The 27,495-nt window shown below is 40.4% G+C and overlaps 1 protein-coding gene across 12 annotated transcripts in view; it reads right to left on the bottom strand.

The window, feature by feature from the left end:
- LOC129730633 (uncharacterized) overlaps nt 1-27,495 on the bottom strand; it is a 199,360-nt gene that overhangs the window by 76,661 nt on the left and 95,204 nt on the right. For 11 of the 12 annotated variants that reach the window (XM_055690114.1, XM_055690115.1, XM_055690118.1 and 8 more), the window contains one exon: nt 26,700-27,167. The exons of the other annotated variant lie outside the window; for it this stretch is intronic. In XM_055690114.1, coding sequence (XP_055546089.1) covers nt 26,700-27,167 — 468 coding nt within the window. The remainder of the gene's footprint in view (nt 1-26,699; nt 27,168-27,495) is intronic. 12 annotated transcript variants of the gene reach the window in all.

Raw genomic sequence — 27,495 nt, 5'->3', positions numbered from 1 at the left:
CTCTCTTTATAGCCAATAAGTTAGCATTTAAGTTAGAATGATATGTCCTAATTGCGAAAACAAACAAATCCTAACAATTAAAACTACAAATTACTAACAGTGTTGAGAAGTCACCATTTGTGATTGGACACACATACTCATTATTTACTAATATTTATCATAAATACTTAAGCTACTAACAAATCCCCCTCTTTAAAAAAAAAGAAGCAATCAAATAGATGCGGCGATTACCGCGATAAAACAATAGAGCACTCAATGGGGAATTAAAAATATTTTACAGTCAAAACGCTTTGTTTGATTGGCATATTCTTTTCGGCAAAGTTGTAGATAATAATTTTATCCTTCCATAATAATATGCATCCTGTGAAAAAATAAAATTAGAATTTTCTTCAAAATATCATAACTTTTTTTTTCTTGATTTCTCCATGATAGGACCGGTTGCATCGCTTAGGTATTCTTTTTAAATTTTTATGAAAAAAAAATTAGATTTTTTTAAATGAGCTTTTTTGATAATTCATTTTTAATTTTTCTTTTACCTTTATTTAAAAAAAAAATAGTAACAATAAGTATTGTAGACTCTCAACTCCCTTCCATCCCCCTTGATGCGTTACGTAATTTGTATACGACGCCCAAGCGGTATTGATGCAATCAGTATTCGTACGATGGTTAACCGTGTTGTCAGTATTAGCAATGTGACAAATTTCTATCATCGGCAAGGTCCAAGCATGCCTACTTTCGCACTTACCACTTTTGTAAGATAAAAGATGTTTTATCATAGCTGTCTTATCCCTGAGCTTTTCTTGAAAAAGGCCGCCGAAAACGGCCGAAACGCCGGACAATTTACACAGATTGTCGTAAAATATCGTGAAAAAAGACTGAGAAAGCCAAACTAATCGCATCCGCATAACTCATACGAATCATACACAACATTAACAAACACATTTTCTTTATTTTTTCCGTGTAAACTGCACTAGAGGCGCAAAAATGTTTTTTTTTTCAAATCCTTTTTCATGGAAATTACAAAACGTTAACTTAACATAAGTGGTTGTCTAATCATGGAGAAATGGAAAACAAAATAGATAAAAACACAAAAACGATATTATAAATTAATGATCTCAAAAAACCCACTTTCCACTTTCAATGCTGAGCATTGATTGTATTTTAAGTTGGAGAAATTAAAAAAAATGAAATTTTTTTAAAAGAAAATAAATGAAAACTATATTTAAATATTCTTTTAAAAATTTTTACAATATATTTTTCTCTGACAAAATTAGTACCTAAAACTTGCCGAAAACATTGCATACAAATCGAAAAGTTGACGAGGTAGTATATTAGACAAGACCGCAAAATTAACGTAGAATTACCGCAGCCTATGTTTTTTTGGTGATTATTCAATTTCGTAATATAAAGTTGGGAACTTTTGGTGACTTTCTTTTTCAACAAGTGAGTATTCTTAGAGCCAAGTGCCTATTAAGGAAACATTCGTTTATTACGAAACACGGAACTTAGCAATTTACAATACTCCCCTCTTTTACTCTTACGTAACGCAATTTTTCATGGTGGCCTCGCGCACTCTAATGCTTCGTTAAGTATCCCTCCCTCTCCTCTGAGCGCGTTACGTATTACGAGTGTTCCCTAATGATAAAAGTATTTTTAGAGCTAAACCCGTTTTTGGATTTGGCAATATTTTACTTCACACTTTTTCTTCTGCAGATAAAAAAAATAAAAATAACTGACTAGAACCACTCTAGTGAAAATACACAAAAGTACACCGCAGTGCGCTGAGATAATATAATAGAGACATGAATTTTTACCGTCTGCATTTTTTTTTAGTTTCGAGATACAAAGCAACCGCAATCCTCTTTCCTACCCAGGTGCTCCCCTAATCTGCCCCATATGCTCAAGAGACTCACTGGAAATCTAATGCAGTGAGAATCTAGATTCCATCACGGTGTTTTTTGCAAACTTCCCAGATACACGCGATTCGCTATTCTCTTTAAGCACTTGAGTCGATTTGCTCACCAGTGTGAGAGCAGTTGTTTCCGGGTGAAAGATATTCTCCTACATGCTAGTGATTCTCTGAGAAGGAACGACGAGCTTGGTTAACATTGTGCAGTTTTCGTAGAAAAAAATTTAGATTTTTAGAAAGTGGGATTTTAGAGATATGGTACTTACTTTACTTTACTTTACTTTTACGGCGACAGACCGATTATCGATCCAATGCCGAATCCAGAAGACGTCGCCATGTCAATCTGTCTTGGGCTGCTATCCTCCAATCTCCCCTAACACCTATTTCATGGGCATCCTCGTCCCAACCCAACGAGTGCGAGGCCTACCTCGAAGTTGACGGCCTCTATCTAGATTTCTGCTAAATATAGTCTTCGCTGGTCGTTCTTGCGGCATTCTAGCTACATGCCCAGCCCATTGTAACCTGCCGTGTTTTATCCGCTTAACTGTATCCGCCGATTTGTACACCTGGTACACTTCATGGTTCATGCGTCTGCGCCAAACACCATTTTCTAGTTTGCCGCCAAGGATTGAACGCAAAATCCTACACTCAAAAACACCAAGAGCTCGCCGATCGGCTTCTTTCAACGTCTATGCTTCATGACCGTAAAGGACCACGGGAAGGGTTAGTGTTTTGTAGAGTGCAAGTTTAGTACGGGTTTGCAGCCTGCGGGACCTCAGCTGGTTACATGATCCGTAGATTGCCCTGTTTGCAGCTGCTATCCCCCTTTTATCTCACTGCTAACCTCGTTGTCACATGTCACTAATGTACCCAGGTAAATAAATACGTCGACTACTTCAAAAGTTACACCATCTAACATCCGTCGGCAGTCGGCAGTCGTTTTGGCAGAGTTAATGATGAGCCCTACTCTCGCAGCTTACCTCCTGAGAGGTCCGAAGGCCTCTTCCACAGCTCTACGGTTGATACCAATGATGTCGATATCGTCCGCAAAACTTAGAAGCATGTGAGACTTCGTAAGAATGGTGCCGCTTCTTTGCACGCCGGCCCTCCGTATAGCACCCTATAATGCGATGTTGAACAATAAGGTTGACAGCCCGTCTTCCTGCTTCAAACCATCTAACGTCACAAAGGAGTCCGATATCTCACCGGCTATCCTGACGCATGATGTAGAGCCTTCAAGAGTGGCACGTATCAGCCTAATTAGTTTTGTTGGGAAACCATGTTCGAGCATAATTCTCTATAACTCATTTCTCTTTATTGTATCGTACGCTGCCTGCAGGTTGAATTCTCGAAATTTATCAAGGATCTGACGCAGGGTAAACATTTGGTCCGTAGTGGGGGTCCCCCTCGAAAACCACATTGGTAATCGCCAACAAAGGTCTCCGACAACGGCCTCAGTCTATGGAACAGAATACGGGAGAGAATTTTGTAAACGGTGCTGATAAGGGTTATGCCCCGGTAATTACTATAGTCCAGGCGGTGGCCTTTCTTGTAGATTGGACATATGAGACCGTCCAACCAGTCCGAAGGCAATTCTTCATCGGAGCACACTCTCAGCACGGCCCGGTGTGCAGCACGATACAGCTGTTCGCTCCCGACTTTAAAATGTTAGGCTGGAATGCCGTCCTTACCAGCTGCCATGCAGTTCTTTAGCTCTTTCACTGCTTTCTTTACCTCGTCCATGGATGTTGGGACCACAGCTTTGCCATCATCCTCAATCACCATCCTGCTCCTGTTTGCTTCACCATTCAACAGCACACTAAAGTGTTCCTTCCAACGCCTGGCCATCTCCGTTCTATCGGTAATTAGGTTCCCCTGCCTATCGTTGCACATGACAGGGGCTGACACGTTCCGGTTCCTGATTCCATTTATCTTTTTGTAGAAGCTTCTCGCATCGTGCCTAGAGAAGCAACCTTCCGTCTCCGCAAGAATCCGCTCCCAATGCTGTCATTTCTTCCGGCGATGGATTCTTTTTTCAGCAGTTCTAGCTTACCGGTATCTTCCTACGCTCTGACGAGTCACAGCCGCTAACATGTGAACTCTGGCGCGGTTCTTTTCATCCGTCGCTCGCTGGCACTCAGCATCAAACCTCTCATTGGACGTGGCTGTCGCAGATGTACCCAACCGCTCTCTCGCTATGGTGCTGATTGCACTGTGGATATGCCTCCACTATTTATTCAGGCTACCTCCAACCTTCCGCAGGTACTCTATAGCCACTTCTCCAGTTGATAGCCGCTGGATGTTCAACTGTATCCTCCTTTTCGTCCTGGATTTTAACACGTTGGACAACCGGGTGCGAATCTTGAATACCACGTTTGATCCTCTAAGCGACCTCACGTCTGTAACGTCTGAAAAGTGTCGACCATCAATCAGAACATGGTCGATCTGGGAGCAGGCCTCTCCATTTGGGTGTCTCCAGGTTTGCTTACGTATGTTCCGGCGTGAAAAATAAGTGCTACAGATAGTCATACCTCTAGCTGCAGCGAAATTGACAAGCCTCAGGCCGTTGTCGTTCGTAGTAGAGTGGAGGCTTTCTCTACCAATCACGGGGCGGAAGAAGTTCTCCTGCCCGACCTGCGCATTTGCATCCCCGATGACTATTTCGATGTCGTGTCCCGGGCACTCATTATACGTTTTTTCCATTAGCTCATAGAACTCCCCTTCCTCTCCATTGGGTTTATCGTTGGTCGGTGCGTACACATTTATCAGGCTGTAGTTGAAAAATTTGCCCTTAATTCTCAACACGCATATACGGTCACTGATCGGCCTCCATCTAATGACACGCTTCACCTGTTTCCCTATGAGCACGAAACCCTTTACCCTTCTGCTTTCACGCCGCCACTGTAGTAGATGTGGTACTTGAATGAAGTGCCCGCAATAGGATCTACTGCCCGGAACTCGCGTTCTCCCGTTTTCGGCCACCTCACCTTCTTATGGCAGCAACCCTCAAAGTGGGATAATTTTTTTTTATCAAATCTAAACAAAGTTGTCAGTAAAGTTGTAGACAATCTTATGTAGAAAAAATCTCTTGAAAATCGACCTCATACAGGTAGTTTTATACACATACATTCTTAAAATTTCTAAAAATCGAAAAATACCAAATAACTTTTTCTGATGTGATTTTAGGGGCCTACTATGTTCTTATATTTAAAGAATACATCATTCAACCGAATATAATTTTCAACTTTTCCATAGGGTTGAGGACATTTTTGATAAAAATGCACCTTTTCAAACAAACTAAAGCTGCAACAAACTGCAAAAACAACAGTCTTCACTCGGAAGATGGGGATTATTACTAGCTTTCCAAGGTGATTTCACTAGTTTCTTGCGGTCTCTTGAAGACTTGGGTGTTAGTGAAAAAAAAGTGTTTTCGTTGTTTTTTCATGATTTTTGCCTTTCTCCTAGAAAGGTATAGCAATCACTGGAAAAACCAAAGGTATAAAAGTGCTCCAAAGGGTCGAATCTCGTATATCAATCGACTTAGTTTGACGAGCTGATCATTTTCTGTATGTGTGTGTGTGTATGTAACGCTCTCCCAATCTCACTCGATTTTCTCAGAGATGGCTGGACCGATCTTCATGAAATTAATTGCAAATGAGAGGTCTAGTTGCCCCATAAGACCCTATTGAATTTCATTGCAATCGGATTTTTAGTTTAGAGGTTATGTTTAAAAATGTGAAAATCAGAAACTACTCAACCGATTTTAACAAAATTGGTTTCAAATGAACGAGCTACCTAAAAAACCCTTAACTTTTGAGTTTCATGAAGATTGAGCGTGTGGTTCAGAAGTTATTTGAAGAAACGTATTCTGGAGAGTGTTTAATCTCACTCATGTTTCTGAGAGATGGCTGAACCGATTTCCACAAAATCAGTGTCATTTGGAAGGTCTAATTACCCCATAAGACCCTATTGATTTTTTTTGCAATCGGACTATTACTTTGCCTGTTATGTTTAAAAATGTGAAATCCAGCTATGAAAAGAAACATATTCCGAAGACTACTTGAACTCACTCACTTTTCTCAGTGTCAAATGGAAGGTCTAGCTGCCTCATAACACCTTATTGAATTTTAATGTAATCGGTCTGTTACTTTGTCTGTAATGTATCAAAATATGAAAATCACGAAACTTCATTATCTCAGAAAGTACACAACCGATTTGAACAATATTGGTATCAAATGAACGGGCTAGTTAAAGGTTAATTGATGAACTTTATAGTGATTAAACACATGGTTCAACAATTGTGAAAAGAAACAAGTTCCGGTGACTTTTCAAATTCACTCGTTTTCCCAAAAATGGCTGGACTAAATTCAACAATCTTAGTGTCAAATGAAAAGTTTGGCTTTCCTATAGGTTCCCATTTTATTTGACTATAATCGTATTTTTATTCCAACCATTATGTATTAAATTATAAAAACAACGGAAGTCTATTATCTCAAAGATCACACGACTTTTTTGAACATATCTAGTGTCATTTGAACAGGTTGTCTCTCAAACTCACAAGTAAGAAATTTCATAGCAATTTGATATGTGGTTCAAAAGTTATGAAAAGAAACGAAATTCAAAGACAATTCAAAACTGTAACTGCTTTGATCAAAACATATGGCCTCAAAAAAATTTAAATTTGGTATTGTGCTATTCGTACGTTCCCGGTATTGCTCGTGATTGAAGTGTACGAAATTCAAAGTAATTTCTTTTATTTCGCTATTTCTTCAGCATGAATATTTTACTCCTAATTAATAATTTTTTTAACTTCTTGCCTTTCTCCTAGAAAGGTATAGCTATCACTTACAAAACCGAAGATATGAAAGTGCTCCAAAGGGCCGAATGGCATACATCAGTCGACTCGGTTCGACGAGCTAAGCATTTTCTCTATGTGTGTGTGTGTGTGTGTGTGTGTGTGTGTGTGTGTGTGTGTGTGTGTGTGTGTGTGTGAGTGTGTATCAGTGCTTTGTACAGGATCGCAAGTTGACTGTTAAAACACGAATGCGATCGCCTTCCGCAGTCAACTTGTCTGCTCGGCATAGTACAGCGATCGCCCGAAGAAAGAGCAGTCAAAGTGGAATTGAACATTTTTTTAGTTCCTAGGTGGCGGTCATTCGCTATGGCAGCGCTCGTTTATTTCGTTCAATCTTTCATTATGTATACGTTCAAGGCACAAAGTGAATAGGGCAGTTGGTACCATTTCTACAGCTTCGGTCGCTTGCGCGGCAATTAACACATGTGATTTGCTATTTCCTAATTGTGTGCTATGCATCTGAGGTGGATGGCTTTTAGATTTTTTTTGTGACTCGACTGTGGTTGTAGCGTATCCTGCGCTGCGAAAGCGGCTCGCCCTACCGCAGTTTAATGTATAGGTCTACTTAAGGCTGTACATTAACCCACGGTAAGGCGAATCGCGTTCGCAGTGCAGGCCGCGCCAGTATGTTTTTAGCCTCACAGTGAAGGTGTAAAAGAAATCATATTTTCTAATCAATATTTTGTACTGTAAAACGGGGTATCATTGATCAGCGGAGTAACATGTTCTGTCAGTTTTACCCTTCTCATGAATAGTTGAAATAAAACTGCCCCGTGATAACTTTTGCTAAATTTGAGTAAAACATCTTAGTCTTGTGTCATTCGAGATCTGAACAATATTGCATTGTTTGAAATTTTTTATTGTTTTGATAACGAAATTTTCAAATCAATTCGACCGTTATATTTCTTACTCTCAGTAAGTGCCAAAAAACGCTTTATACCAGTCGAATATTAAACATTTCGTATTCATTGACATGTTTTCCAAATCCGCTATCTAATTTTCTCAATCAACTAGAAAATTTTTATGGAAATTTATTACATTTACAGTTAATTAATTTATATATGTTAAAAAAGTCCAGTTCTATGCTCTAACCAAAACATCATCCTGGCCTACGCCAGGATGTTGTCTTGGCTAGAGAATAGAACGTAAGAGGCTAGAGCTGGCCTATTGATACTTCCGTTGTTGGAAAGACCTTGCATATATGATCAACATACGTTTTCTGAACACAAACATTTTACATCGATTGCTGACTTACAAAATACTTCTGGCTTATTTCGCAACGTTTACGTTTTTCATCATTGAAAGGTGAAATTACATATGGCATTAAAATGACTCGCAGTAGGCCGCGGCTAGGTGCAAGGACAGGACTATCCTCCGCAGTAAGAGCAGTCAAGGAGAACGTGATGTCAATCCGGGAAGCGTCTCTAAACATGTTATCAAAGCAATATCTAACATTTTTAGTTCACAAAAGTTTCAAAACAAATCGGAATTGACACCGATCAAAGAAGGAAAATTGAAGCAACGACGAAAACAAATGTTTTAATGTTCAAGATTTTCGAAGGGCTTTAAAAACTAACTTCTCAAGTTCTAAGGATGCCAGTACTGGTACTAAAAATATGAAACCTGTCATTTCAGTTGTAAAACATATAAATACACAGGGGTCTTTTTTCACGCGGTTGGTTGTACCGCGTTGAAAAAATCCGCGTATAAAAAAGCGCGTAATTTTAAAAAATCGCTTAAAAAACTCCATTCAATAATAAGATCTGATTAAAAATATTGGCTCGTAAGTAAATATAAACTTGAAAAATGATATAAAAATGGTAACGAAATACACAAAATAAGTTTTTAGTGCTTCTAAAATGAAAATTCATTGAAGAACATGACAATAACTTTTTTAAATAATTTTGCTACATGTTTAAGCTTTCGTTTCTTAAACGGAAGTAAATCGCAACGACCCTGACTCGTATCGTTGTAAAATTATTAATGTATTTTTGTTTCTTCTTCCCGAATCAACGGAAATTGCCTATTTTATGATAATAACAGCAAATATATTAAAAATATGCATTATTTAGATTAATAAAACAGAATATCTTATTGTCATGAACCATACGATTGATTTTTACTTTATTGGATTTACTTATACTAAACTTATTTCGCGTAAAAATAATCGTCACTGTGCTACAGCGATTTAGAACTTCTGAAGTGACCTAGTGTAGGTTGTAGGTCTTGTTGAGTATAACATTCGCTCACACTAGAAATTTTACAAACACCCTCAAATTCTGAAGTTAGGGTTTAAATACGGTTTTTTGGACCTCAGCGCATACAAGATTTTTTAACTCAGTCATTTAATCAACCGATTTTTGATATTTAAGCAGTTTTAGAAAGGGAAAAATAGAGCTTTCAAAATATACACAGGTTTTTACTAATATCAATAAAACATGTTGAGTTATTTGAGTTTAAATATAAGTTTTTAGATTTTTTCTCGCAGTTTTTCGAATTGATTTGAAATTTACTTTCTATTTTTTTAAGAAACATACCACAAATATACTATAATTTTGAAAGTATATTCAATTCCGAATAAAATGAAAGCAGTTTGGTGAAAATCGGTTGGTATTTGGCTAAGTTATATATTTTTTAGAAAACCAGTATTTCTGGCTACTGTCGCACAATTATTTCACGGAGCTACAAATGATAAAAAAATGCAAGAACTTTTAATGTGACTAAGTGTGGGTTATAGTTTTAGTCAAGTGTTACTTGCGCGTTTACCTATATGTGATGAATAGTTTTAAAATGATTAAGGGGCCATCCACATACCACGTGGACAGATTTTTAACGATTTTGACCCCCCCCCCCTCCCCCTCCGTGGACAACTGTCCATATAAATTCTAAAAAAATTGTATGGACCGTGGACATTAGCCAAACCCCCCCCCAAAGCTGTCCACGTGGTATGTGGATGGCCCCTAAGATGGATTATAATTAATAAAATAAGATGATTTATATTTTTTTCAAATTTTACCTATATCATATCGACTCAGTGCTTGCTGTCACGGACTCACTTCAAACGCATACCACTCACCTTCTATTCGGTGATTATAATCAACCAGGCCTTGTTTGGAAAGGTAGCCACTCTGGTCGCGTCTTTGCAGATCCTGCTGATTCGAATTTTAATAGTTCCAGTGTTGTACTGTTGGATGGGATGTCTCTACTCAACATGTCTCAAATAAGCACAGTTAAAAACACTCGAAATCGCACCCTTGATCTCGTTTTCGTCAACGATGAATCCGTTTTGAACTGCAATATTGCCGAAGCATGCGACCCATTAGTTGGCATTGATGCTCATCACCCACCAGTCTCTGTCTCATTAGCTTGCACGCAGCCAGTTTGCTTTGAAGAGTTGTCTGAAACTAAGCAATACAACTTCTCTAAAACCGATTTTGATGGACTTCAGAGGGCTCTACTTGCAATCGATTGGGAAACTTTGCTAAGCCGCGCACCTGATGTCAATAGTTTAGTTGATATATTTTCGCACACGCTCAAACAGCAATTTTGTAATTTTGTACCGGCACCACGCCCCCGGCGAAAGCCTGTTTGGTCTAATCGACATCTTCGTGAGCTAAGACGACTAAGGGCAGCGGCACTTCGGAGATACGTCAAACGACGAAACGCAATGACTAAACTTTCGTTTACTACTGCAAGCAAAAATTATAAAATCTACAATCGTTTCCTTTATTCTCAGCATGTACTACGCACTCAATCTGAGCTCAAACGAAGCCCAAAACGATTCTGGTCATTTATAAACAGTAAAAGAAAAGAAAGTGGACTTCCTACCAGTATGTTTCTTGGGAATGAAAACGCGGAAACGCTTGATGGTATATGTTCTCTATTCAAGAAACACTTTTCAAGCGTATTCAGTTCAACTACTGCTAATACATCTCAAATGGAGAATGCACTGCACGACGTTCCTCATAACGTGGTAAACCTGAGTAGCTTATGTTTTACTGATGAAGAAGTACTGAAGGCCACCACAAAATTGAAACCTTCAACTTCCACTGGACCTGACGGTATTCCGGCCATTATTCTGAAAAAATGTGCCATCGCGCTCTGTGTACCGTTGAGGATAATAGTCAACAAATCGCTTTCGCAAGCGGTATTTCCTGACTGTTGGAAGAAGTCTGTTATGTTCCCGGTTTATGAAAAAGGCGACAAACACGATGTAACGAACTATCGAGGAATAACCTCACTATCCGCTGGATCAAAATTATTTGAGATTCTCGTCGGCAACGTTCTACTTCGTAAATTCAAGACATATATCTCGTTAGACCAACATGGCTTTTACTCCGGTAGATCGACCACTACTAACTTGCTTCAGTTCACATCTAATTGTATTAAAAACATGGAGAACGGGATGCAAGTTGACACTATTTACACCGACCTGAAGGCTGCGTTTGATCGTGTTGATCACACCATTCTTTTGGCCAAAATTGAACGTCTTGGTGCCTCACACCATTTCACAAAGTGGCTGAAATCATACCTCGTTGACCGCACACTCTGCATAAAGCTAGGCAACACCGAGTCAGACAATTTCGTTAACTTGTCGGGTGTGCCTCAGGGGAGCAACCTTGGACCACTCCTTTTTTCAATTTTTTTCAATGATGTTTGCAACGTCATTCCACCAGGCTGTAAACTTATCTATGCTGACGACTTGAAACTTTTTCGCGTAATTCGTACTAAAGCAGACTGTAGAGAACTGCAACAATATCTGGATAATTTTTCTGACTGGTGTAATCGTAATTTACTGATAATCAGTGTTTCAAAATGTCTTGCAATTTCTTTCACGCGGAAAAAAAATCCGTTTTCGTGGAACTATAATGTATCCGGAGAAAATCTTGAAAGAGTATCGGTAGTCAAGGATTTAGGTGTACTGCTTGATTCACAACTAACCTTCAAGCACCACTACTCTCATATCATTGCGCACGCTAGTAAAAACCTGGGTTTCATCATGAGAATAGCCAAAGAGTTTACCGATCCGTTTTGCTTGCGATCGCTTTATGTTTCCCTAGTTCGTTCCATTTTGGAAACATCAGCTATAGTATGGAGTCCCTACACTGACATTTGGACCAAACGAATTGAATCAGTACAGGCCAAGTTTCTTCGTTATGCTTTAAGATCACTCCCATGGCGTAATCCTGATCAATTACCACCATATGCCAATCGATGCCAATTACTTGGTATTGACACACTGGCAAAGAGAAGAGATGTGTCCAGGGCCGTATTTGTGGGAAAATTACTGATCGGCGAAATAGACGCTCCAAACATTCTGTCTGAAATTCACGTGAATGTGCCCTACAGAAATCTGAGGTCACGACACTTCCTGCGTCTTCCATTTCAACGCACTGAATATGGTCAAAACGAACCCATAAGGGGGATGTGTAGCGTCTTTAATAATGTGTTTGAATTGTTTGACTTCAATGAATCAAGTGTTACTTTTAAAAATAGACTCAAGCGAATGTTATAATGTGTTAGCCTTAACTTCTAGATTTACTATAGTTAAGCTTAGTCAGTGTCAGCTTTGTAGTATTAATGTGCCATTGTTAGACTTAATTCATGATTTGTAAATGTTAAATCAAAAGATGCGGGGTTTTTACGCGCACTTGAGGGTTTCGCAAGGAATTCCTCAAATGGGCTTTTCCCCGCCACATTTCATTAAAACCTAAAAAGTCAGATGAAGAATAAATAAATAAATAAAAAATAAAATATATGTGATAAATAGTATGTTACACTCAACAAGACCTATAACCTACACTAGGTCACTTCAGAAGTGCTTGCATTTTTTTTTCATTTGTAGCACAGTGTAATCCGCGTTATATAAAAAATACCGCGTAAAAATAATCCGCGTTATTGTAAAAAATCGCGTATAAAAAATCCGCATAAAAAACCGCGTAAAAAAAGTCCCTAGTGTACTCATGAAAAAGTGAAAAAAATAATCAATGTTACCCCGTTTTACGGTAAATACCTACCTATTTGTGTTGTTGCGAGCACGAGTGGTTGATTTTTCTTTAAATGCTGTTAATCAATATACTTCGATAACTTATTTTGATTATTGAATTTCATAGATTCAACTGCACTTATGCAGTGCAGAGCATGAAACAAAACGAGACGATCAAAAGAATTGGAATTTTGTATTAAAACGTAATTGTATTTGGATGCGACGGCTATGTAGCATGTACCACTTTCACTCTATGAAAAAACAACGGACACAAACGTTGCGAGCTATTTATTTAAAATATTTATATTTAAAACTTATTCCAACCACAAATCGTAATTTTTACAACAATGTGAATGTTAAGCATCATTTCGGAATTCTCTCGCTACGCCTCAAACGTAAGAATGCCTTAGACTGATTGACTGTTTTTTCGGTCGATTATGAACATAAACGAAAAACGGAATGGTAATGCAGAGAGAACATTGTACGAAGTTTCCCGAACGGCCTTGAATACCGAGGCCGTGCTCCTTTTGCGGAATCAACATTGCACGCTGCCCGTCTCATATTCGTGAATGTTGAAGACTGATTGACTGTTTTTTCGGTCGATCATGAACGCAAACGAAAAATGGTATGTGAATACCCGTAGACGATTGTATGACGGACATGAAAGACAAAGCGGCGGTCCTTTTGCGGAAGCAAAGGTTTAATGTTTGTTTGTTTAATAATTTCATCCAACACAATGGTTTACATGAAATGTGGGTGATGGGGAAAAGCCAACAATTAGGCATAAAAACCCCATATCTTTTAAAATAAATGTATAAACTTAGGTCTAACACAGAACAAATATAAGTAACAATAAAAAGTGACATATCCTTAGTTCTAAGCAGAAAGTCATGTAACATAGTCAAGATTGTAAAATAAAAATAAACATATTAAGAATAATAGGAACGGTACTTTCGATGAACATCCATTTTCAAATCGTCTCTTGAAGCAGTTTCCGCCGGAACAATTTAGCTCTCTCTCCAAATTCGAATAGATGAAAATATTCATTAAAAATTGCACTCATCGAGTGTAGCGGTGAGTTTAGGAGATAATCCGTTCTGACTAATGGGCGACGGAGGAAGCCGGCTCTGGATCTAAGACGCCTGGAATGCGTACTGACGTTAAGCTGTTCCAACAGTGAGCTGCAATCAGTCTCAGTTGAAAGCAGTTTGGCAGCAAAAACAGCTTTCGAGACTTTTCGTCTTTTCTCCAACGTGGTAATGCCCAGCAATTTACAACGGGCTGCATATGGAGGCAGGTCGAACGGGTTGAGCCACCTTAGATTCCTGAGGGCGTACCATACGAACTTCCGTTGAATGCTTTCAATTCTTCGTATCCAAGTTGCGTGATACGGTGACCAAATGACGGCGGAAGACTCCAAGTGAGACCGTACAAACGCAAAATAGAGTGATCGAAGGCATAGCGGGTCATCGAACTCCTGGGCGATTTTGAATAAAAAGCCAAGCTGTCGGTTAGCTTTGTCAATCACAAATTGCTGATGCTGTCGAAATGATAGATCTGAATCTAGATACACACCAAGATCTTTTACGGTTTCAACACGCTCCAACGAGTGTCCAGCGATCGTGTAGTTATAATAGTAGGCTTCGCGGCTAACTTTGTGATGAAATGAGATGGTCACACACTTTTCGACGCTAAGAGTCATTCGATTTACAATACACCACGTAGCAAATTGCTCCAGACGAGACTGTAGAGTGACGCAATCAGCCAAACTTTTTACTTCGGCATACATTTTAAAGTCATCAGCATACACAAGCTTGTAACTTCCTGTGAATAGGTTCGTGGCATCGTTAAAGAACAAAATAAACATAATTGGCCCGAGATTGCTGCCTTGAGGCACGCCGGAGTAGTTAGTGAATTCCTGGGAGAGAGTTGTGCCAATTTTGACCTGTAATTTCCTCTGTTTCAGGTAAGATTCCAGCCAGCTGCAAAGGCGAGTGGAAAACCCAAGTTTTTTAAACTTTTTTAGAGCTATGTCATGGTCGATACGATCAAAGGCGGCCTTCAAATCGGTATAAATTGCATCGACTTGGTTACCTCGGGAAATTACATCAAAGCACAGAGAGGTAAACTCCATGAGATTCGTGTCAACTGATCGACCAGGCATGAATCCATGTTGCTGCGTAGAAATGTGACTGTGACAGTTGAACATTATATAGTCGCTAACTACTAGCTCAAGAACTTTAGAACCAGCACAAAGGGACGTTATGCCTCGATAGTTTTCAACAAACTGTTTTTTACCTTTCTTGAACACCGGAAACATAATCGATTTTTTCCATTCTGAAGGAAACCGAGCTTGCTGCATCGAAAGATTTAGAATTTTCATAAGAGGGGTTTTAATATCCTGCGAGCACTTCTTCATGAAAACAGTTGGAACACCATCCGGCCCAGGCGTGAATGAAGATTTCAGTTTGCGTAAGGCTTTTAACAGCATGTCTTCGGAAATATGGAAAGTATCCAAATCGACTACATCTAAAGGCACGTTTTCGAGGCATTGAGGATCAATCTCTGCATGGTTACGAGGACTAAATACGGTAGCAAAATGCTCGGCGAAAAGTTCACATTTTTCGGCGTTGGTAGAAGCCACCACATTTCCCTTATTTATTGTCGCAGGTAACCCATTCTCTTTGTGCTTTGATCGCACAAACGACCAGAACTTGGCTGGATACTGACGTAGCCGCTCTTGAAGCCCTCGCACATATTCAGCATATCGTAGGCGATTATATCGTCTGTAGTTGCCACTAGCTCTGTTGAACATAGCTTTCGTAGTAGGATTTCGATTTCGGGTAAACTTTCTAAGAGCTGCTGCACGAATTCTTTTCAAGGAACGAAGTTGAGCATTAGACCAAATAGGTTTGCGTGGAGGTTTGAAAAGTGGAGTGAATCTCACTAAAGCGGCTTGAACAATCAAGTTGAATCGGAGTAAAGCTTCATCTACATCGTTACAACTAGTGACTGGCTCCCAGCCGACAGTTTGAAGGTAATCACTAAGTGCTGAGTAATCAGTTCTCTTGAAGTTCAATGCCGTCGTGTCTATATCTTCAACTAGCGGTAGGTGAGAGTGTACTATGACATCAAACATCAGAGCAGGATGATATGAGTCCAAACGTGCTAAAGGATCGTCAGCGCTAACCGGAATTGTGTAGTTCGCTCCGTCATTAAGAAACAGCAGGTCCAAGTATCGTCCGTTAAAATTACTGACTGGATTCACTTGCAGTAAATTGCACCTAGCGGTACCGTCAAGAAGTATTTCTTGAATCGATGCTTCGTTCCGACCACGACGTCTGGAGGTAGTGTTCGAAACATCAACAAACATGTAACCGTGGCGTGAACGCTTCCATGCGATTTTGGGTTGATTGTAGTCACCAGCTATGATAATGATGTCGTTCAAACTTGCAGCATCGCAGATCTTCTCAATGCAGCCGATATGGAGTTTCATAAGCTCAGGATCTTTATTTTTCTCGGGTGGTAAGTAAAAACATCCAACAAAGAGTTTCAAACCATTCAATTGAATTGTAATGAATAGTTGTTCGAGAGCAGCACAAAATCCAATATCGCAGGAACAGGAATCGAGAGCTTTTTTAACGGCAATAATGACACCACCGCCTACACCGCGAAGACTATTCAAACGGTTCCTATCGATTCTGTACACTTCGTACTGGTTACCGAACAGTTGAACAGAGTTAATTCTGCTGTCGAGCCAAGTCTCAACTAGCATGATTACATCATAGTCTTGATCGATGCATGAAAGGTAGAAGTCAGCTATTTTAGTCTTCAACCCTCTTACGTTTTGGAAGTAGAATTTCAATGAATTAATGACGTCATTAGCCAACTGTTGATTTTGATGCACACTGGGACGGTTACCATCAGTAGACAAAGCATTGAATGATGAACTATGCGAAGAAATTGCGCTGTGAACGAGACTAGGCTCAGGATTTGTGAAAGCTCTACTTGTCATGTACTTGCCCGCATAAGCAGGTTGGGAGACCCCTTCGCATGAACCCAACGCAGAGACGGAACGACTTGGAAGGCAGGAACACACAGCAGCAGCACATGAATGGTGATACACGGCTGCATTGGGTTGCTCAGGGGTTCCCATATTGCTTTGTAACATGCGTTCCGTTGACGGCGTAGGAGTAAGTGGTGCGGTAGTGGAAACTGGGTGTACTTCAGTGGGTGAACTGTAAAGCGATTGTGTGCTGGGAACGAAATCAGATTCAGGATGCGAAGATACTCTAATATGTTTGTACTTGCCTGAGAGAGCAAGTTGGGAAACCCCCTCGCTTAGACTAGACACAGGAACGAAACGACTTGGATGGCCGGAACCGGAACGAACAGAAGCTGAAGCGCTGTGGTAGTGTCTGACGGTACGTTGATACTCGACTGTGTCTGAAAGCTCAGGGGTTCCCATTATGCTTTGGGACGTGCGTTTCGTTACCAATGGAGATGAGTGCTGAAGACTGGGACTGTTCAATCTATAGGTGTAGCTAAAATTTTCGGTGATGATACGATCCTTGAGGGGGTTGCACCATCGATCCGAAGTATTTTTGTCGGTCCCCAAAAATCCCGCGACGACTGCAGATGTTCAAACTCCCTGAAGTAAATTCCCTTAGGCCAGGATGCAGGGTCCAATGCAGTCTCCTTCAATCTTGTATCAATTCCAATTTTGAAAGAAATGAAAGCAAGTTGCTTCAGATCAGCATCTTTACGTACAAGTTTTTTAACGTCTACGGTCAGTTCAGTGCTCAAGCAACTTTTAACCAGCTCGGAAATGTCCTCTTCCGTAACGTGACAGGCAATCCGGGACAGATATAGCCAAAATTTCTCAGGTGCTTTTTCAACAGTAGCTACAGTTTTGCTTAATTTTTCAACAGGTTTCGTACCACAAGCGAGCTTGGTGGTAGTGCGTGATTTTGGCGTTTCTCTTAATGCAACATCGCGGGGCCGTTTGACACTCGGCCAAGCGGAGCGTGCCCTGTTAGGATCACAAACGTCGTTTGTGGTTTTATCTATTAGTGCCTTAGTCAATGCTTTAGTTTCAAGTAGCTCAGATTTTAGTGCTGATAATGAATCAGATATATTCTCCGAGACAGCAGCAACAATGTCATGAGCCATAGGAGTAGGTGTTTCTTTAAATTGTTTAAGATGCTCGATACAATTATCACAGAACCATAACAGGTTATGATTACTGTTCACGAGTTCCATATTAGGTCGCTTGAATCCGGTGCATTTGAGATGTACAGCCTGGTTACAAAACCCATTGCACTGCATATATTCAAGTGTTTTGATCGGTTGAGAGCACTGGTAGCATTCGGAGTTCATCGTGATCACGGCTAGATGGCTAGACTTATGGAAGCTTTCGACAGATAATGTCGCTATTATGCAACAGATGGCGCTGATCTTTTTGAAAAAGCGATAGCGAGGGTTTATATGAATGGAAGTGAGTTGTAAAGAGTTCAGCTTATAAACACTAGCACTTCACACTACGAACGAGTCAGAACTGATTTTCACTTTATTCACTTTTGTAGAGTAAAATCGGCCAAACGGCAGATAGCCTTAGAAAATGCACTAGATCACTTTCAAAACAAGACAACTCAGAAAATTCTTAGTTGTATAGAACGGTAGAAAAACGGGTTAAAAGCAGAGTGATAAAAAACACATCCAATGTTTACATCTACACTGAGCGAAAAAGGTTGCACGCAGCTCGTTCCATATTCGTTCTGCTTTGAACCGTTCTTTGAAATTGAACATGCTGCAGATACAAGTTGAAAATGAGCGAAGGATCGCACAAAAAGGAAAGCATGTAACTGAACGTGAAAACGTTCAAGCGTCTTTTTAGAAAAGGATTTTTCAAAGCTCTGGTGTGTATGTGTGTATGTGTATGTGTGTATGTGCAGATTTTTATTTTCACTCACTTTTCACAGAGATGGCTGGACCGATTTATATGAAATTATATGCAAATGAAAGTTCTAGTTGCCCCATAAGACCCTATTAAATTTCGTTGTAATAGGATTTCTAAGGCTATGTTTCAAAATGTAAAATTCACGCAACATCAATATCTCAGAAACCACACAACCGATTTCAATAAAATTGGTATCAAATGAACGGGCTATCATAAAAACCCTCAAATTTTGAATTTTAGATAGATTGAACATTTGGTTCCAAAGTTATGACAAGAAACGTCTTATGAAGACTGTTTAATTTCACTCATGTTTCTCAGAGATGGCTGGACCGATTTCCACAAAATCAGTCATATGAAAGGTCTAGTTACCCTATAAGACCCTATTGATTTTTTTGCAATCGGACTATTACTTTGCCTGTTATGTTTAAAAATGTGAAATCTAGCTATGAAAAGAAACATATTCCGAAGAATACATAAACTCACAATACATGGTTGGCAAACGGCTGGACACCTGTAACTTGAGACCCTAATGTGGCCATTCACCTCTGTCCAGCAACTCCTATCCCAACCGCCACGTAGTGCCGACCGGAATACGAGTAACCTTAGCGGAGATCGGGTAACCAACCCCGGTGAAAACTATGGTCGTATGCTGACTGGGAAGGGGGTTGTACGCGGCTGTATCCCCATAAGGGCGGCGTACAACAGCGTCTGACCCGGAGCGGGCGGCTGAATTATGGAATGCTGTATCCCGCCAGCTACACCTAAGATGGCAGCCCCATCAGCAGGATGTAGGTATCGCGACCCTGGTAAGGTAGCATACCGAAACCTTTCATCAACCACGAACAACGATTTTAGAAATACGGAACGGATCAATCGGCAAAGACCTAGGCTACGAACACGGAAAAAAATTAAGGTAAACGATTGGAAATTGGGTACTTGGAACGTCCGATCTCTCAATGAACCGGCGCGGGCTGGCTTGCTTGCTCGAGAACTACAGCGGCAGGGAGTCGAAATCGCAGCGATTCAGGAGGTTCGGTGGCCAAATTCCGGAGAAAGGGAATTCCGTGCAGTAGACCCTATTGCACGCACTTTTTTCAATTACCACATCTACTACAGTGGCGGCAAAGCAGCGGAACTGGGCGTCGGTTTCGTAGTGCTGGGAAATCAGAAAACAAGAGTCATCCGGTGGAGGCCCGTAGATGACCGTATATGCGTGTTGAGGATTAAGGGCAAATTCTTCAACTACAGTTTAATCAACACCTACGCACCGACAAACGACAAATCCGATGAAGTCAAAGATGAGTTCTATGACAAGCTTGAGCGAATCTATGACGAGTGCCCAAAACACGACGTAAAAGTCGTCATCGGAGACGCAAACGCACAGGTTGGGAGGGAGGAATTCTTCCGTCCGGTCATTGGAAGGCATAGCCTCCACTCGTCAACCAATGAAAACGGCCTGAGGCTGATAAACTTTGCCGCGGCCAGAGGAATGGCCATATGTAGCTCCTATTTTCCACGTTTGAATATTCGGAAACACACCTGGAGGCATCCAAATGGAGAAGCCTGCTCCCAGATCGATCACGTACTGATTGACGGTCGGCACTTTTCGGATGTTACTGATGTTAGGTCTTTTCGGGGACCAAACATTGACTCTGACCATTATCTCGTCGTTTGTAAGATCCGCGCACGGTTGTCGAACGTGCTGAAATCTCGCACAGAGAGGACGACGCGTTTCAACATTCAGCGGTTGAAAGCTGATGGCGTGGCAGCAGAATACGCCAGAGAGCTGGATCAACGGATCGCAGAACAGCAGGAAGAAGGAGTGGAAGACATAAATGGGCTGTGGAGCAGTATTCACGGCGCCATCGAAACGACTGCGAGAGAGGTGGTAGGTACGACGCGTGGAAGGCAGCCTAACGGCTGGTTCGATGCCGAGTGCCAGAGAGCGACAGATGAGAAGAACCGTGCCAGGAGCCGCATGCTCACTGCGGCTACGCGTCAGAACAGAGAGAGGTACAGGGTGGCAAGAGCTGCCGAAAATAGAACTCACCGTCGGAAGAAGCGCGAGTGCGAGGAGCAGGTGCTCGCCAGCGCAGAGGACAGCTATGCTCAAAACGACGTGTGGAGATTCTATAGAACTGTCAACAGAGTCAGAAGCAGGAATTACCCGGTGCCGGTCATGTGTAATGACAAGGACGGCAACCTGCTTACTGATAAACCGACGGTTGCAGCCAGGTGGAAGGAGCATTTTCAGGCGCTATTGAACGGTGAGGTACAGGATGAGCAGAGCAGGAACAGGATGACGATTATGAGTGACGAACAAGCTGTGGAGCCACCAACACAGGAGGAGGTGAAAAAGGCGATTAATGAGCTGAGAAACGGCAAGGCCGCTGGTAAGGACGGTATCCCGGCCGAACTTCTAAAAGCGGGAAGCGAGCGGCTGTACTATGCGGTCCACCAGATAATAATAAGAATCTGGGCGGACGAACAAATGCCGAACGACTGGTTGGAAGGCCTCATATGCCCTATCTATAAGAAGGGCCATCGATTGGATTGTGGCAACTATCGAGGGATAACGTTGCTCAACTCCGCATATAAAGTGCTCTCCCGTATCCTGTTCTTCAGATTGAGACCGCTAGCGGAATCTTTTGTTGGCGAATACCAGGCTGGTTTCCGACAAGGGCGTTCCACGACGGATCAAATTTTCACCCTGCGACAGATCCTCGATAAGTTCCGGGAGTACAACTTATCGACTCACCATCTTTTTGTGGACTTCAGGGCGGCATACGACTCAGTCAAAAGAAACGAGCTGTGGCAGATCATGCTGGAACACGGTTTCTCTACGAAACTAATAAAGCTGAGTCGTATGACACTGGAGGGATCAAAATCGTGCGTGCGGATAGCTGGCGAGACATCAGCCGCGTTCGTAACGTTGGATGGACTGAAGCAGGGGGATGCGCTCTCCAACCTACTGTTTAACATCGCTCTTGAGGGTGCAGTACGAAGAGCAAACGTCGAAGGAAACGGTACGATCATCACAAAATCTCACATGCTTCTTGGCTTTGCGGACGACGTCGATATCATCGGTATCAACCGTAAGGCCGTGGAGGAGGCCTTCGTACCTTTTAAGAGAGAAGCAGCGAGATTGGAACTTGTCATTAACTCTGCCAAAACGAAGTACATGGTAGCTGGCAGAGAGCGTGGGAGTCCCCGTGGTGTTGGTGCTGAGGTGGAGATAGATGGGGAACAATTTGAAGTGGTTGACGAATTCGTTTATCTTGGTACGCTTGTGACATGTGACAACGATATGAGCCGTGAAGTGAAACAACGAGTTGCAGCTGCGAACAGGGCTTTCTACGGACTGCGTAACCAGCTAAGGTCCCGTAGTTTGCCAACTCGCACAAAACTAGCGCTGTATAGGACGCTGATACTCCCGGTGGCCCTTTACGGACATGAAGCATGGATGCTGAAGGAAGCTGATAGACGAGTGCTCGGAGTTTTTGAGCGTAAAATGCTGCGATCGATACTTGGCTGTAAACTGGAAGACGGAGTGTGGCGCAGACGCATGAATCACGAGTTGTACCAGGTATACAAACATGCTGATATAGTGAAGGCAATACAGCGGGGCAGGCTGCAGTGGGCTGGACATGTAGCCAGGATGCCTGACCAGAGAGCCGCCAAAACTATCTTCAGTAGAGAACCAGGAAGAGGCCGTCGACTCCGTGGTAGACCTCGCACGCGGTGGATGTGCGCGGTGGAAGAAGATGCACGATCTGCTGGTGTACGGGGAGACTGGAGAACGGCTGCTCAAGACAGAAGAAGATGGACATCTCTAATTCGTTCGGCCCTGGACCGGTGAACGGTGCGTTAGCCAAAAAAGTAAAGTAAGTACATAAACTCACTCACTTTTCTCAGAGAAGGCTGAACCGATTTTCACGAAATTAGTGTCAAATGAAAGGTCTAGCTGACTCATGACACCCTATTGAATTTTACTGTAATCGAACTGTAACTTCATCTGTAATGTACCGAATTGTGAAAATCACGAAACTTTATTATCTCAGAAAGTACACAACCGATTTGATCAATAGTATTATCAGATGAACGGGCTAGTTAAGGGTTAACTGATGAATTATTATTTAACACGTGGTTTCAAAGTTTGGCTGCCCGATACGTTTCCATTTCATTTGATTATAATCGAACTAAGCAACCGTTATGTATTAAATTGTTAATAAAACAACTAAAGTCTATTATCTCAAAGATTACACGACTCATTTGAACATAACTAGTGTCATATGAACGAGTCAGCTCTCAGACTTACAAATAACAAACTTCGTAACAATTTGATATGTGGTTCAAAAGTTATGGAAAGAAAAGAAATTCAAATGCTATTTAAAACAATACCTGCTTTGATCGATATATGTGGCCTCAATATAATTTGAATGTGGTATCGTACCATTTGAATGTTCTCGGTATCCCTCGTGATTGAATTGTTCGAAATTAAGAGTCAGTTACGTACATTACGTCAAAATTTCATGTTTAATACTTCAATTACAATATCATTATTTTAGAACCCAAAAGGTGAATACACATTTATTGGATTGAAGCGTTCATGTAAATCTATTTTTACAAATAATAAGTTTGAATGAGAAAGGCTGGGTCTGACCGCTAGGTGGATTAATTTAGGTTTTTCTTCATAGATGTACAGAATCGAAGGGGTTTTAAATTTTTCATTAGAAAGTACGATGCTGTTCGTATATATTTACGGTACCGTTCATTATTAAGAAAACATAAAAATAGAAAAAAATGATTTTTTCCGAAAATAATTGTTATGCCACTAGTGTATGCAGATGCCAAGCTTTTTTCAACAAATTAAACAACATTCTTCGATGTTTTTCCAATGCTTGCATTCTAAAAATAAAATGTCAGCTCAGAGATATAAAATTTTTATCTCACTTTTAGGTGAATTAATCAAAAATTTATTTGCGTCAAAAGATGCCCCTCAAGATCTACAAAAACTTTGTCGAATACACTCTAGCATTTGAATGGCATTTTTATACTCAAAAGTAGAGATGTTACGGATATTCGCATCCGCATCCGCTAATGCGGAACATCCGCATGAAAATTGACATCCGCATTCGCATCCTCATACGTATCATACATGCGGATATTGAAAAAAGAATCGCTTCATAAAATGTTGTAGAAAAATTTTCCTTGGTCTATTTACTGCTTACTTAAATAACTTTTGCACTGGGGAGGGACATGGTCATGTTAAATAAACAAAATAAAACATAAGGGATGCTACGGATATCCGCGGAACATCCGCATGAAAATTGACATCCGTATCTACATCTGCATCCGTAATCACATATCCGCATCCGCATCCGCATCTGCAGATATCTGAAAAATCACATCCGTAACAACCCTGCTCAAAAGGCCAACGACCACGTTGTTCGCGTTTTAAACCACCGTGCGACGGTTCACTTCCGCAGTATTTTAACACTGCAGCTCATTCTAATGTACTTCATAGCGTGCATCCTTCGTTATTACAATATATTTAATTTATGATAACAATTTTGTGTTTTCGTTCTTTTTCTTGTCTTACGGTGTCTTCCTGGAAGCACAAAATACAACTTTTTCAAAGACATCATACCAATCAAACAAACCGTTGCAGCTCTAAATTTGTTTTTAGAAAATTAACACTCTTTTACTCGTTTGCTCATGATCAAACAACCATCAATTTTATTTCGAAGTTTTCATAAAAAAAAATAGATTTTGAATAAACCAGCTTTTTGAAATAAATAAAAAAGCTACTGCTTTGTTGAGGACGTCACACCAATTTAACAAATCGTATAGCTCAAAATATCAGATATTAATCTTTAATCAAGCACAAAATAACATTTCTAACCCAAAAATACGTCACAATGATGCATAACAAATGACGAGTTTATCAACTTCATAGGGAACAAGTAAAAGGTAATAAATATTCTGTAATCAACATGAGTGCCATAAATCTGTTAGAAACCTGACGAAAACTAAAGAATTTCAAAATAAGATTAATCAATGTCAGATATTTTATGACTCAGATATTTGAATGCAAACATCATTTACACTGTTCCCAATAAGAATATTTTCAGTTCAATGCACATGTTTTTTCTTCGGTTGTAATTTTTTGTACGCGGTTTTGTGGTTCCCCGAATTCGTTTTGCAAACTTTTCTATAAATTATTGAAGTTTATTTCCACGCAATTTTCTTCTATATTGCAATTTATTGGTAAAGGGCCGTTCCTAAATGGTATAAAAAGTGATCAAAATATGACCACGTGGTTTAGGAACGGCCCTTAAGCTAGCTTCCGAATAAATATAAACAATCTAAAACCTTGCAACTAAGGTGGCTTATCCTGCACTTATAATACAAAGCTAACGAAGCTAATGTTCACTGACTAACTTGAATTAAAATATTATTGTATTGTTGTTGAATTCAAAAGGTCAGAGGTATATTATTTCCAGTGATTCCAGGTTACTCTAAGATGTTTTTGTAATATATAAAAACTATTCTTCCTTGCACAACTCATGTAAACAGTGAAACATAAAGTGAACCACCAAGATTAACCACAACCAAAGCATCGGTAATCAAATCGGTTTGGATTCAAGCCGTAATTTAGAGATGTATTTGAGCAGACAATTACTCAAATGAATGGGTGGCATCTGCTTGCACGATTTCCCCCTACACAACCGCCTGAGACAGGTAGGACGCGTCCGTAGCTTTATGCGACTCGGTTGGCAGGAGACAAAGATCTTCGGCGGGTCGGAGCCAGCGAAGATTTGCCAACATTTCCGGTGGTTGTAGAAATATATCAGTAGAGCTTCACGGTCCGTTTCTGGGAAACAGGCTAGTATGACGGACACTGATGCTGAAAAAACAGTTTTATCGTCGCCACATGTTTCTTGGCTTATTGCTTCTTCACTCTCGTTGCTAGACTGCCTTTACGTTATATTGCAATCCGGCATCAAGATTTTCATTTTATTTTCAGCTGAGGCAGAATATGCAACGTAGTTGGGGAGAGTGAATTGGTATGCTGACTGGTTTGTATGTGAGTTTCTGATTAACATTGGTATGATCTCAATGCTCTTGATAATATAGTGCAATTAGAATAATTGGCTCTATAACCGCTCGCGCACGCACATACATAAATACATACAATTTTCTCTTCAGAAATTAGGAAAACGGTACAGTTAACATTAGTGCAAAAAAAAAGTTACATTCTATGTTCAAGAAAATCTATGATTTGTCTAAAACTTAAGTAGTAGTTGAATTGCTTTATATTAAAGTGCATGTAAAGTCATGTTACTCTCCAGGAAACTTAAAAAATAAATTTATTTGATGTGTTCTACTAACTTCATGCATAATTAATAAACGAAACCGAACATTATATATTGTACCTCTACACTAAAGCAGATGTAATCAACGGTGTCCTCCAACGCTACTGTTTTCAATAGTCTAATGAATTTGAATGTGTCAACGCTACGAAAATTTATAGACAAATCAAAATTTTTGGTGTGTTTAAGTAACTAAAAGTGTGCTTTCTTGAGTACACGCACATTTGATTTGAGCAGTTGAAAGAGTCAGATAGGAAAGGGATGCCTGCCTTTTTGCTTTGTCAAATTTACTTCTCAACGTGAATATTTCGTGATGAGATTAAGTATCGATTAGGACTATGAATGATTAATGAGTTTCCGGCTGGAAACGAAGATAAATGAGCGATTATGTAGCGAACGGATTTTAAGCGGAGAAAATTTAAAGTGTCTTTCGATTGGCACCGAATGAAACTCTATTAATGGGTAGTGATGAAGCTGAAGAGTATGACATACACGTGGCAATGCCGATGATAATGGTGATGATGATGGTGATGATTATGATGATGATGATGACGGCGGCGATGAGGTGGAAAATCATCATAATGAAGTTGTAGAGAAAATTAAAAGATCGGCACCTGACATAAGGGTGGCATAGCAGTACTTAGTGGATTCGCTCGACTTGGCAGTGGTGAGACATTAGCTGCTGAGTAAGGATTAGAGTTTCCTGTAGATGATGTAAGCACACTGTACTGCCCATCGGTTAATGCGTGGCTGCTGGCGCTCGATGTCACTCCAACCGACGAGACATGCATAGAATTGACACCGGCTGTCATAGAGGAAACGCCAGCGGTGCCAATTGAGCTGATGCCTATCGAGTTGAAGCCAATAGAGTTGGGAATGCCGGTTCCAACACTGTTAGTAAGTCCGCTCATTCCACCAAGCACGGACGTACTGTTGACGTGAGACGCTAAACTAGTTGTCTGGAGGTGGGGCTGATGCTGGGACATACTAAGACCGGTACTGGACAGGCCGGATCCTAGTGATGAAGACATTATTGGTCCAGTCGTTCGCGGGTGCTCTAACTCGGCCAATATACGATTGTCCTAAAATGATTAGGACATAAATCAGTTTTCAAAACGCAATAAACATCGGTTAAAAATTAAAGAAAAAAAGATCAACGTTCTAACTTTTATGAATTGTATGTTAGGTCTTGTATTTTCTTCCACTACACTATAAAGCTATCTTCGGAGGATTGAAATTTAACTTGGTTTATCAATTTCGTGTTTCTAGTTCCATTTATCTAAACATTTAAAACTTTATCTAGAACAGATCTTCGCTATTGATAATAAAAGAAAAAACAAAAACATTGACTCCGATAATATGACCAGTACATACAAATTATAACACGACGTAAGTAGCAAAAACTCTTGA

This window comes from Wyeomyia smithii, chromosome 3, assembly GCF_029784165.1.
Source record: "Wyeomyia smithii strain HCP4-BCI-WySm-NY-G18 chromosome 3, ASM2978416v1, whole genome shotgun sequence".
In the NCBI taxonomy this organism is placed as follows: Eukaryota; Metazoa; Arthropoda; class Insecta; order Diptera; family Culicidae; genus Wyeomyia; species Wyeomyia smithii.
Note: the sequence above shows the minus strand (reverse complement) of the source record. Positions and strands in the feature narration are given on the sequence as shown.